Below are 13,350 nucleotides of genomic sequence, written 5' to 3' on the forward strand. Positions count from 1 at the left end.
TCACATGTCAGAGTTAAGTGTGTGTCCATGATGCTATCAACCATTCACTCTGTAATGTCCGTCATCTGCAGTACTCACTCAGTCAAACTCCAGGCTGATGCATGGCGCTTCCACCATTCTTCTCTGAATACATTGTTAAAGATGTATATAAACAAAACAAAAACTTGTCTGTGTTATTGCCACAAGCCACCATTAATGTTTCCTGTATTTTTTTTTTTTTTTTTTTTTACATTGCAACAAGGAGAAAGACACTGGTAGATTCATCATCCACTGTGTGTTGCAAAGGCCACTGAATGAAATCAAATTGGAACACTTTAACCTTGCCACGAACAGGAGGACAGACGACATTTCTACTGAGATCAGAGCGTCCATTTTCCCATTATGCTGCTGCTCTTATCTACAGAAACACTAAAATCCGGTTAAATGGAGCCATTTTCTCATTTGCCTTTGGAGGTCATTTTTCATGCTTGGAGAACTCCAGTCATTCAAATGGCACAAGGGGCTCCGCTGTAATAATAGCTTGTTCGGTGAGGGTCCAGAGGCTTGGTCTGCAAAGCCTGGAAGTCACTTATGGACCACAGCTGGAACTAACTCTGCACCATACATCCAGCTGTGTAGCAGTGGACTAACAGCAAAGACAAGGCAGGATAGGACACGACTCCATTTGAACTTGTGATAGACTGAAGAATTCATCAGTGACTGCTCTCAGCATTAAGCCACATCTTTTAATTGGCAAACCCTGTAAAATCATTGGACATCCTGTATAGTTGAACCAATGGGGCCAGCCAGTATAATGTGAACCACAACGCCCAGGCGTAGCTATGACAACAAAGACTGGGTGCAGCTTTGATTATACACTGGTCGAAGTTGTTCCTGGGTGTGTGGGATCATATAGCAGACATCTACTATGCATCCTGTGGTGGTGACTCAGGCCTCAGGAGGAGAAGCAAAGGCTGCAGCACTCCATACAGATCTCCAGACAGTCTGCAGACTCACAGCAGGCGTCGATTATGCCACAGTCCATGTCACAGGGCAGGTCACAGTCGCCACACTCCTCCGAAGCGCAGCAGCAGCAGAAACACGAGTCGTCACCTGCGCAGGAGCCGCAGGTGGCACAGTCCAGCACGATGTTACAAAGAGTTAGAAACTCACAGAAGAGGCAGGCCAGGATACAGTGAACGCAGCAGTCTGGAGGGAAACAGAGAAACAGTGAATGAGGTGGAGTTTTTCAGTGTCATTATTTTTTATGTGTTTTTTTTTAACAGTTATAGGTTTTCGTTTTGCTATTTTTCAGCATTTTAGCAACAAGTGGAAGTATTGGAAGAAGTTGTGGCTGCATCACACAGACACAAACAAATACAAATGATTCTTTGTTTGTTAATTGTTAACAAGAAAAAAATAATAAAACTAAATTCCTGACAGTTTCAACATCTTGCCCTGGATGCGTTTCAAGGGGCAACATCTTGCTGAAATATCCTGTTTTGCCTTTGACAGATCAGTGCACGTGCAGAGGGGAGCATGTGGTTTTGGAGTTCAATAACTTAAGAGTGATTTGTAATGCAATGCATCACAAATTCATGATGTGTCCAAAAGCTTTTTTTCACCATTGTACACTTGTATACAATGTCAGTAAACAAAATGGGAAAATAGTCTCTTTGAGCCCATTCTGGATTAAAATATTGGGGCATAATGTTACAAGAAAACATGTTTTTTCTATCATAGGATTATTCAATGTTCTGTGCCACTGGCACGCTGTGGACATCTGCTCTTTAATAAGGTGCCCCACTTTGTACTAATCCAAGTTGTTTAAATAACAGGCTTATTGTTGTCTTTCCTGAGGTCTAATTTCTAAAAGTTATATATGTAAAAAAAAAAAAAAAAAAAATTGAAATTGAAATAAGTTGACAAATTCAAGCTGTCTCAAAAAATGGCAAAGGGATCCTGCATTTCCAAACAGGCAACAGAGAAGTGTGTATAAGGAGGAGTGATTGCAGGGATGAAAAAGTGAGACATTTTCCAGATGGATAAATTTAATCTTTGGTTTCTGATTAATCAATTTCCAATTGGCACTTCAAGTTAGCAAAGATTTGGAAAAGCAATTTACATACTACATTAAGCACCCACTCCAATCCAATTAAAGCTTCAGTTGTGTGTTATGTGCTAATTTATGGGAAAAAGTTACAAATGAAAGGTTTAATGCTGAAACTATCCCTCCACCTACCAGGGTATCTGCAGGTTTGAGGAGGCCAAATACTTTTAAAGACATTTTTTGAAGCATTTTTAATTAATTTCAACACCTTACATTCACATAAATAACAGTTCAACAGACCTCATAGTTACTGCCTTTGTTGCACTTTGTTACACTGTCATTTGTTACACTTTCATTTCTCCTTGACTAATGTATATGCTGCTGAAGCTCATACCTGAACCCCTCCACCCAGGAATGACTGTCAGAGGCTCCACTCATCCTGATCATTGTTATGAGAAAATGAGCAACACTAATCACCAAATTGGCGCATTTTTTACAAAGATTTCCAAAGCAAATACAGCAATATCATTTATTATGTCTATGTAAATTTTAAGACCTTCAGGTGCCAGATTTATAGATTAATTACTAATTTTAAGGATAATTAAGGCCTTAATTCAGACTAATCAAATTTAAGACTTTTTAATGACCCGCGGACACCCTGACCTACTCCTCTAGTCCCTGGGGTTCAGTATCTCACCATCCTGTGCCTCTGTTGGAATCTGGGAGCTGTTGCTTTTGGAGCTACTCTTGCTCCTCTTGCTGCTTTGGGAGGTGATGGAGGGATTAGACTGCAATCTCTTGGTGTGTTTGGGTCCTGCTGAAGAGGATGAGGAGGTGGATGAGCCGCCTCTCGGGAGGGACCCCAGCTTAGGATGCTCGTGTGGACCCCCATTCCGGACTCCGTTGGAATGGAGTGTGTGCGTGTGAGGAGTGTGTGTGTGATGTGGACAGTGTGTGTGGGGGGAGTGTATGTGTGCATGGTGCTTGGTTCCATTTCGCATTTGGCTGCTGGGCTGCGTCCGACAGGGCTGAGTGTGGTGGATGGGTGTGGATCTAGCTGCAGGCTGAGCTGGGAAGGAACAAAAATATATTTATTTACAATAGAAGGAAGAAAGTAACCATTTACTTCGAGATGTAACTGCTGTTTTTAGCTGTTCTGATAGTTGCATTTGTCATATAAAAACAAGAAATAACAAATGTCATTGACTGAGACCAATTTCAGTATTATCAGATTGAGTGTATCAGTTGATTGTTGTATCCAATTCATAATCTCACCTAAAGCCTGAAATAATTTTAGCCTTGTAGAGAAAAGTAACAAATCTGCTTTTAAAAGAAACTAACATTTTGTTATTTAACCAACTCTGCTTACTTCCTCTTTCTTTTGTGGATTATTATAGAACTGAATTATACTAACATCTAGAAGGTAAGCATTAAAGTATGGACACTAATTTTGAAGCTCAATTTCTTAATTAAAATATTAAATGGAATAAAAATAACTACAGTTTGCATACAGTGCCTATACAAAGTATTCTTCCCATTGGGTAGTTTTCATTTTGTTCCTTTCAAGAATAAAAACCTAATCAATACAAGTAAAAAAGTAAGCAGAACTTACTAATACCCTGCCTGTTCACACAACACTTTACCTCTCCTGGTCTCTGATTCATTTGAGTTTTAATTTTCAACCTTTTGAACAACTTTTAAAAAATTTGTAGAAAATGAAAAAAAATGAGAGACAGGCACATGTAAAGAACATGAATCAAATATGAAAAGAATCAAGTGAATAGAAAACTGATTGGACAATAATCCTGGACAGATGGAAGGAATACCAGAATTTCTGGTATGTCTGTATAGGGTAGGGGTATAAAAATTTGGCTTTTTAATTTTTTTTTTTTTCCACAAAACAATTTAAACGACTCTTACATATTTAAGTACAAATAAATATCAACAAAATAATGTCAATAATAAATATATATTTAATGTAAAATAAGGAACTGCCTAAATATTTACCCTCTTCAAGGTAGCATTTAGGCCACAATCTTGCATATGTGGACACTGCAATTTGACTGTATTCTTCTTTGCAAAACTACTAAAGCTTTGTCAAGTTGCACAGGTGTGGGGGTGTGTACAGCTTTTTTCAAGTTTAGTAAAGAGGATTTTTTTGTGAACTCTTGTGAAAAAAAAAAAAAAAAAAGTCAAATTATAAGGCAATTATATATGTGCATGTGCATTTACTTCCTGTATGTGTGGGGATCTTTTTGTGTGAATACGCCTCATCATTGTGTAACTCTAAAGCAGAACTACGGCTCCTCTTAGTGTGTGCAGACTTGCGCTGATGCAGAGTCACGAAGAGGGAGGGTTAACGAAACTGTGTCTGATTACATAGCTCACCCCAAAGGCAACAGCTCATGGGAAGAGCTATGTATTTACTGAACTGACCCCTGAACTTACTTGTCTAGACTCTAGAAAGAGGGGCTGGAAGAAACACAGGATGAATGAAAAGCATTCCAGGAAGGAGAAGAGGAGGGGTAACAGTGCAGATTCGGACTGATATGGATCAGGTTCTCGTACTTATTTCTAAGAAAATTCATCCAGTCAGTGTCTGAGAGTGAAGATAACAGTTTAGATATAGTGCATAGGTATCTACAGACAGAATTAGATTGCTGTTGCAGCCAATGCACGTTAATCTTGATTCAATATCCCACTCAGTACATTTACCTCCAAGTGCCACTGAGTACTACCTACTCTGCAAGAAAGAAACAGGCAGAAAAGTACACCTTCTGTGCCAAGCAAAACACACGCCCTGAAAAGAAGAATAAAATGGGAGCCTGGTTTTTATATATTATGGTAGTATTTAATACCATCCTATTGAGGCCCTAAATATTTTCTTGACCTGAAAACATATGGTGTCGAGAGGTGTGGTGAGACTTAACAGGGCATGGAGCAGTACAAGAGAAGCACAGAAAATCAAAGCAGAAACTCTGCACCTCTAAGATACACACACATGCATACATAGTTGCACTGATAGGCAAACAGACTGTGGTCCTAAGCTCAAGCTATGAAACATGACTAGCAATAAAAGCGTCCATTCGATTACTGCTCAGAGACAGATAACCCAACCGGGCTTGTTTAGATTGGCTGGTGGCCTTGGTCACACAACCAATCCAGTGTTATTAAAGTTTCTTTCATTCAGCTTTTTCTAACTTTGCTCCAGATGTTTGGCAAGCTGCAGGGCCTGTGTGTGTGTGTGTGTGTGTGTATGTGTGTGTGTGTGTGTGTGTGTGTGTGTGCATGAGTGTGTAGGCGTGCATGCATGTGCAGGAATAGTGAGAATGAACCATACTTTCTTCTCTAAAGTATGTCAAATGTCAATACTTGCTGCTCTCCTGTCTTATGTCTCCCTCTCTCTCGCACACTTTTCGCCGCTCACTCTTTCTCCTCCCTTTCTTCCTCTCATTCTACTCTCTCCCTTTGAGCCTTTTGCATAGTGTTGTATTTTAACACACTGAGCTGGCCCAGATGTACAGTAGGTCGGTAAGAAAAGCAAGGGATTAAGGAGAGGGGAGGGTTACTGTGCATAATTTTTCAGTATTTAGGTTAGGTTTGTATTGTCCTTCAGGGAATTGTAAGAAGTTGATAAATTCATATTTCTTATGAGTTTGTGGTATGTGTGTGAATGAGTGCCTGACCAAAGTACATACAGTAGGCTGATCTGGCAGGCAGGCAGACAGACAAAGAGACGGGAGTCAGGACTGTCTCCAAACAGAGCTTGAGGTTAGGCCCACTCACACACACAAATATATGCATGCAAGAACACGTGCAGACACAAAGTCATGCACATACACAGAAAAAATACAAGGTCCCTTTGTCTGGAATCGAGAAAGAAAGAGAGAGTAAAATGAGAAAGCGAGAGAAGTCAAAAAAAATGGGTAGCTGCTTGGACATAGTTGGACCAGAAGGATGCATGGGTGTGACTCATAAACACAATGAATCAGCAGTGGGAGCTAGTTAAAAATAACAGCAAATAAAGAGCCAAATGAAAGTGGGATTAACATGATGAGACTAGGAAACCGCACAAATGTGTGTGTGTGCTGCTAACAAGGCAGTGCAAGCCAGTGGGGGTCCTGTGACCTCGCTGTATTTCTATGACCATACATGTGCAGATGTATGTGCCCAATGAGTGAGCCCATATGAGTCACCCTCAGTTGAAAAAAAAGCGCCACAGCCCCATTCACACACCCTCACCTCTTCCTTCTCTCCTGGCGTCTCTCAGCTACCCTGTACTTACACACCTCCCTCTCAGACCAGAGCTGCTGTTCATCGCTCTCTACTTATCCTCTGCTGGAATGAGTCACCGGGATGACTGCGAACTGTCTGTCTCTGTTCCAGCTGCTTTATCCTACCGTCTCCTCTCGTGCAGTCTGTCTATGTAGGTTAAAGGGTCAAAGGGGTCAAACTACAGACACAAGCTGAAAGTCATGAAATTGCAGAAAATTATATATATTTTGAAATCATACTAAATGTGCTACAACATCAATGCATAACCAGTTAACAACACAGTGAGAAAGAAGGGTTTTTTTTGTACTTTGAATGAGGAAACAAAGCAACCTATACTCAACAGTAACTATTAATTTAAAAATGGATCACTTGAAGAGTAAACTTTTTATCTGTATTTGGGAGTTTTGGCTTGATTTGCACAAAAATAGTTAACCAAAAAAAAAAAAAAACAGCATTTTAAAATCCTGTCTGACCTTGTTGTGAAATGCCTGTTCAGCAAAATGTCCCAGAAAATATCTTCTAGTAACCCCCCCTCTGTTTTATTTCAACTGTGAGCCAAAAAGTATGAAGCATAAAAACTGTGAAAATAGGAAAATGATAAAGTGCTTTGAAATAATGTACATGGTACAATAATGCTTCAACACTGCAGCGTTAATGAGGCTTGTTTGGTTGCACCCTCTGACTACTTGTGATGTTATGTGTGCTATGTGAAAGCAACAGTTTGTGTTAAATCAGCAGATTCACTTTTGAAACAAATAATTTACACAGACTCTACAACTGGTTAGTTATTGCAGAACAATATCAAACACAGCTTTATTATGTATTATGACATGTCTAGAGGGTAGACATCACAACTTGTACATATTAAATCTTTATCACTATACTATTTTAACATGTTTATTTTTTTACTGCAGCATTCCTCATACAGTATTTTGTTATTGTTATATTTGGTTCCCAGTTTGTTCATATGGTTGATTGTGTGATTAGACTGTGATTTGTGTAGATGACTGTAGATATATGCTCCTGCTAATTTTTCTGCATGTGTTACTAGATTAATAATGCTAAAAATCCCCCAATTTACTTACAAATGGAGAGCTTTTGAAAGATTTTCGCAAGTAGGAAGTTTATTTGTGCCATGATGAAAAAGGTTTAATGAAAAATACAAATATGAAGATGAGGGTAAACTCAGAAGATTCATTTGTGTTTTGTGTGTGTGACAGTGTGTTCAAATGGCATGCATTTCAGTGTCTTGTTTGATTAAGTTGTTGGAGCTTGTTTTACCCCTGAGGGACGACTAAAGAGCTGCACTTCTACCAAAGTCTCATTTAAGTATTTGAGGAAATATTTAACCCAATCAATCTTCATGGCTGCAAGCAATCATGAAATCACATCAAATATGCACCTAAAAATGGAACAATTTGGTGAAAAGCTGAATCACAGATAAAATCACCATAATTCTTTACAATTTTTACATAAAATCAAACATTTTAAAAGGCTCAAAGCTGATTTATCACACACTCATAATGGGTAAAAAGTCCAAACTAAACTTTTCAGCACTACACATCAATGTAATTAAACATCTGAATATTAAAACAAATTCAGTACTACAGAATGGAAAGTTATTCTGAAGCCCATGCAATAAATTAACATACAATATCTGAAACATGATCAAACTATCTCAGCACTGAAAGGGTCGGGTGATTGCAACCTGAGTGACGTTGTTCATGTCTGTACATGTTTGCAGCAGAAGCTTAAACAGCAAAACACAGATGTTTAAGAGCATTATTAGTCTTTTGAATTTTGCATTGCATCTTGTGCATTGCCAAATACGTTGCATGAAAGCATGAAATATAACATTAAGTTGTGCAGACAAAAAACAACCACTTGCCCAATACTAATGACTTATGACTTCTGGAAAAAAAAAAATCCTTCAGTGTTTTTTTTCTTTGCTGACATTCAGAAACTAGTTTATTCATTTCAGACCAGCTGTTGGAAAAACACTTTAATTTACTCTTTTATTCTTTATGACATTTGATTTATTTGTGTGAATTTCATCTGACAAAGGACTGGAAACACTGTATAAATAACGCAGAAGGAGGACTTCGCCTATTTTGTGTAGAAGAGAAGAAGAGACATGCAAGAACAACATGGCACAGAGCAACACTAAGCCTGGACATCAACAAGCTTCCTTATCCGGACATGACCCCGGTTACACTAGTACCCACACAGCTGGACTTTCAATAACACTAAACACTATTACAGACAGTAAATACAAAGTGCTGCATGTGCTATTGTGTCTAAATGTAACCATCAATAGATGGTAACTGCACAGGAAGGCAGTAAGAAAAATAAAAAAAGACTTAGAGCAAAAGCAAGAGAGAATTATAGCAGAGATAAAAAAAACTGTTTTAGCACAGCAACGAGTCTCTAATTAAAGGCAATGTCACAGTCCTGTTAGATTTCCCACCAACAACACATTGCACACTCCTCCCCACTGATGACAAGATAATAACAAACAGCTCTGTTCAGCATTTCCCTGACAGACTCTTTGACGCAGTTACACACCAGGTTTACCTAAATGAAAAGACTTGCAGGATTTCTTTTTGTTCACCTAATCTCGCATCTTAGCCAAAATAAAATAAAGAAAAAAGAGAAAAATCAAAACCGGTGGCGAAAGAAATGCTACTGCGCCTCTGTAGCTGATGAAGTTACATGTGTCATTGTTTCCTCCTGAGTTCAAAAGAGTGTAAGCAGTTAAACATCTGTGAACATGTGTTTCCTGCTGTGACAGTGACGTCAAAGCCAGTTGTGTGTTCATGACATCACTGACAAGAAGTGTGTCTTTGTGTGCACTTGTGTGTGTGTGTCAAAACACACACTCCTATATGTGAACGGCTCTTTCTGCACATTGTTCACAGACAGCTTGTCATCGGCCCAGAGCCAGACACATACTCTAGCTCTGATGTCATCATTGCGAGACAAAACATACGTGTCGTATCTGTTTTTGCTTCTGTTTTCTCACCCACTCACTCTGAAACACACTCATAAACATATATACACAGCTATGACCTCACCACCAACCTGAGTCACTACGGTTTCATTTACACTCATACACTCACTAACTGAGCCAGAGAAACAGATGATGATTGATTCATCAGCTGCCGATGACACTGCAGTTAACGTGTGTTTATGATTATAGCTGCTTATAAGGCTCCAAAAGACACAACAAAACACAAAAATCAAATATGAATGTGAAAAAGCCAGATGTATAATTATGGAGACAAGCAGTCACGTCTGTTTACCAGAGAAAGGGATAAAATTGAGAACTTTGCACCGTTTAGGCTGTGGTTCAAGTCCGATGAACACATATGTGATTGTGTAAGTTATAGAGGGAGGAAGCTATGGATGAAGGGAGGAGGCATATGAAGGCAAATGGAAAGCCAATGAAGACTGGTGAGCATGGCGGTACATTTTGTCCAAGCCTACTGTAGTTGCATAACTCTCGCTGCATAACATATGGAGGTGGTGGTGGGTTTCATAGATTTTATTGGGATGTAAAGTGAAGCAGAGAGAGGAAGAGAGAGAGAGAGAGAGTAAGAATAACCCAATCTACTCTCTTTGCCTGTAGACAGGCGCTCAAGACAGGTAGGAGCAAAAACACAGGAGACAGAAGACATTCACAAGTGAACTCAACTCATAACACACTGCACTCACCTACTTATCCATTTCCTTGCTGAACTGCTGGTTATTCAGTTAGAGGAAACCAGTTATTATGATGGGGCAGGTTTGTGTGTTTGTGTATGTCACCCATGACTGGCCCCCAATTCCAGGAAAAATGCTCACAGTTTTCTAACACATGCTCATATGTCAGCTTACTCAACCCTCTATTCTTCCTTTCGTTCTTCATTCATTCACTTGCACCATAACTAATTATCTTCAAATCACAGGAAGGACACATTTAGACCGCTGTAATGCATTGAAAATTTCTACAGTGTTTTTAACTTAACTGCCAAACACTGGGGCAACTTCGCTAGAGCTTTGTGGGTGTTATTATTGGTCTGCTAAGTGCATAAATTACATAGTATAACTAGTTAAGACTTAGGGTAGATTTTACTTATTTCAACCTGGAATGAAAGCAAGAATAATATATGTGGTGGGGTAATGACATAGTATACTTGCATAACCTTAGGCTTTGATGGAGAGGCCTGGAACATGCCCTCAACTCTACATTAAGGAGAGTGAATGAGAATGGGATATAGAAAGGCTTCTTCTGTGTCAGATTAACTGATACATTGGACTTAATAAGTGCGAATAGGTATGTCTCTAGAGGGAGATTTTCCAGGTGTGCTGATGTTCTGCACCAGCAAAGTGAGGTGAAGACTTGCTGATACTACCAGTAGGGAGTAGAGTGATTGAACAGTTGAAGGTTTTGGAAGGAATGGAGGGTTAGAATATGTCATGTAGGATGTGAGTGATATACTGTTGAATCTGAGACCACACAATTCAGTTAGTTTTACGCAAAAATTAGTTTCTACAAAATATATAGAGACCTTTTTTATTATTATTTTACAAGAAGACTAGATAATTAAAGGACTCCGCAAATATGTCCATAGTAAAATCCAGTGTTACTCACACACAAGATGGATGATTAATTTATGCATTTGAATGCTTGATAAGTACTGATATTAGTTGATAATTACACTGGAAATAGTGACTTTGTGGGAAATGAATAGTTCAAAACATAAAAAATGCTCCAACCTTGACATTGATGTTCAGATGATTTGCGTATTTAGATGTATTTAGAAAGACAGTTATTCTGGTTTTCGCTGCTCAAATCTATATATATTCACATTTAAAAATCCACTATTAGTCGACCTCCAACTCACACTCACCTGTCGCTGTCATCGTAACACTCTAAAAATCCCTCTTTCAACTAAACCGTACAGACAGAAAATACAATATAAAGCAGCGGAAAAACAGTGGAAGAAAGAAGGAGAGGTGTTTTATTTCAAGTTCAGAGACTTGTTTTCAGAAACCAGAAACATAGCCTACTTAAGCTGACAATCTAGATATTTCTGTCTGTGTGTATGATCACCTGACCTATTTTTTTAGGGTAAATGTATTTGTTAAAGGTCAGGACAATGTGACTCATCACACCACAGATCGGTAATGGAAATACAACGTTCTCGTATGTTTGAACATGTGCTATTTACTCACATGTGATCGTCTTGGTGGGCGTCGTAATGTCTGAATGTGGAAGAACGGTGGTGCAGTTTTCTCCATCTTCACCTTGCAGCCTTTCTGGGATGACATTAGACCTCAGTATGAGGGGCTCAGTGTAGGTGTTGGCAGCATCTAAGAAAAAAAACGCACATATAATTTAAAAATCATTAGAAGAGTTCCTGGATGACCTCTGAATGAGTGCACTGCAGCTCATGTGGATGTTATCAGGAATCAGCAACAAGCCATTTTCCCCACTTCTAGTAAACTTCTCGGCTCCTATGTCATTTCCCATCCACCAGCACTTAATTAATTTAAACAGAGTAGTTCTGCTGACTTCAACAAAGCAGAAGATTTTGTCCATCTTTATGTGTGTGTCTGTGTGTTGGTGTGTGCTCTGTCCTGAACTTGCATCTGGAAGCAGTTAAATCCAACCCCTTGGGACTGTTTAGGGGTCTATGTGCATGCTTGTGAAACCTGAAATCTGTGTAGGTCTATGTATGAGTATGTGCATTTAAAATGAACACATAAGACGGCATACACATAACATACATACAGTAAATCCATGTCTTGGTGTTTTATACGTTCAGCAGTTCCATGCAGTCTTCTAATGAAGCTATTATTAAGTACACACACTCACACAGACACACACTATACAGAGGCCTTCAAAGCAGTGCAGGCTTGGACCTTTGAGAGGTACAGACTCATTCCTGCGCAAATGGGAGCCAGCTGGGTTTGATAAACACACACATACACACACACACCGACCAAACCACGTCCTGTGCGTGGACTCAACACTTCCCGCTATGTTATTTACTCTATCCACTCTTGCTCACTTCTCTATCTGTCCTCTCTTTCCTGTCCCTTGCCTCTCACATGCCCATCTATAGCTTGCATTCCCTCTCTCCTCTCACAAAATTCCTTCACATATATATCCAGTAAAGTCATACATATATATTTAGAGATATACATGACAAAAATATTGTTTTAAAATGACAAACTAAAAATACATAAAGGCCTACACTCTAGCAGATGTGTTTCTCCTCAAAAATGTAACGAAATGTCGTGTCTACAGTGGTTAAGGCACCACATGGAAGCCACAAGAACTGTAACTGGTTAACTTGGGGTGCCTGTGTTTCTACTGAAGAATCTAGATGGTTGGAGATGTTTGTCACATCATAAAGGAAGTTAAAATGACTCTGTTATCATTTGTTTTCCATCTACACATCTAGTGAAGCCATCTGTGTGGTCACACTTGGCTCACAATAATAAGTCACCCTTCTATCACAGTTACTAAAACAACATAAATATAGCGACGACAGAGAGCACTACGATTCAGAAAATGAAATGAGGCGGACCTTCTCATTGCTAAAAAATCTAATAACTTGAAGTGGTGCTATGAAGCTGAGGTATACATTAAAAACAACATATAACAGCACAGAAGGCTATATAGTGTTGTTTTGTTGAGATTTATGCATAGAAACTCTTAAACTGAATGACTTCTACCTGCATCCATAGCCTGCTTGGATGTTCAGTTTCTTAGAAAATGCAGTATATCAAAGTGACTACTCTGTCTGGTTATGTAAGGTGTTCTTCCCTTGATGAAGTGCTACAGTGTCTTAACCAGTGCATGATTTGTGTACATTCCACATGTTTGCGTTAGTACATGTGTATATTTGAGGGTATATCTGTGTAGAGGAACTTTATGTGACTGACTGCTTGTTAAGTTGGAGAAGACGTAAACAGGACCCGAAGGAATGGGAAGTACTTCCTCTTCTTCCGTTCTATCAGACAGTGGTCCACATACACAACACACACATATGAAA

The 13,350-nt window shown here is 39.1% G+C and overlaps 1 protein-coding gene across 1 annotated transcript in view; it reads right to left on the reverse strand.

The window, feature by feature from the left end:
- Positions 1 to 207: 207 nt before the first annotated feature.
- Positions 208 to 13,350, reverse strand: part of mdfi (MyoD family inhibitor) — a 28,012-nt gene continuing 14,869 nt past the window's right edge. Inside the window, exons 3-5 of the mRNA XM_030134788.1 lie at positions 11,522 to 11,659; positions 2,727 to 3,098; positions 208 to 1,188 (exon numbers count right to left, since the gene is read on the reverse strand). Of these exons, the coding sequence (XP_029990648.1) occupies positions 935 to 1,188; positions 2,727 to 3,098; positions 11,522 to 11,659 (764 nt within the window). The 3' untranslated portion in view covers positions 208 to 934. The remainder of the gene's footprint in view (positions 1,189 to 2,726; positions 3,099 to 11,521; positions 11,660 to 13,350) is intronic.

Source organism: Sphaeramia orbicularis, chromosome 5 (genome assembly GCF_902148855.1).
Source record: "Sphaeramia orbicularis chromosome 5, fSphaOr1.1, whole genome shotgun sequence".
Classification (NCBI taxonomy): Eukaryota; Metazoa; Chordata; class Actinopteri; order Kurtiformes; family Apogonidae; genus Sphaeramia; species Sphaeramia orbicularis.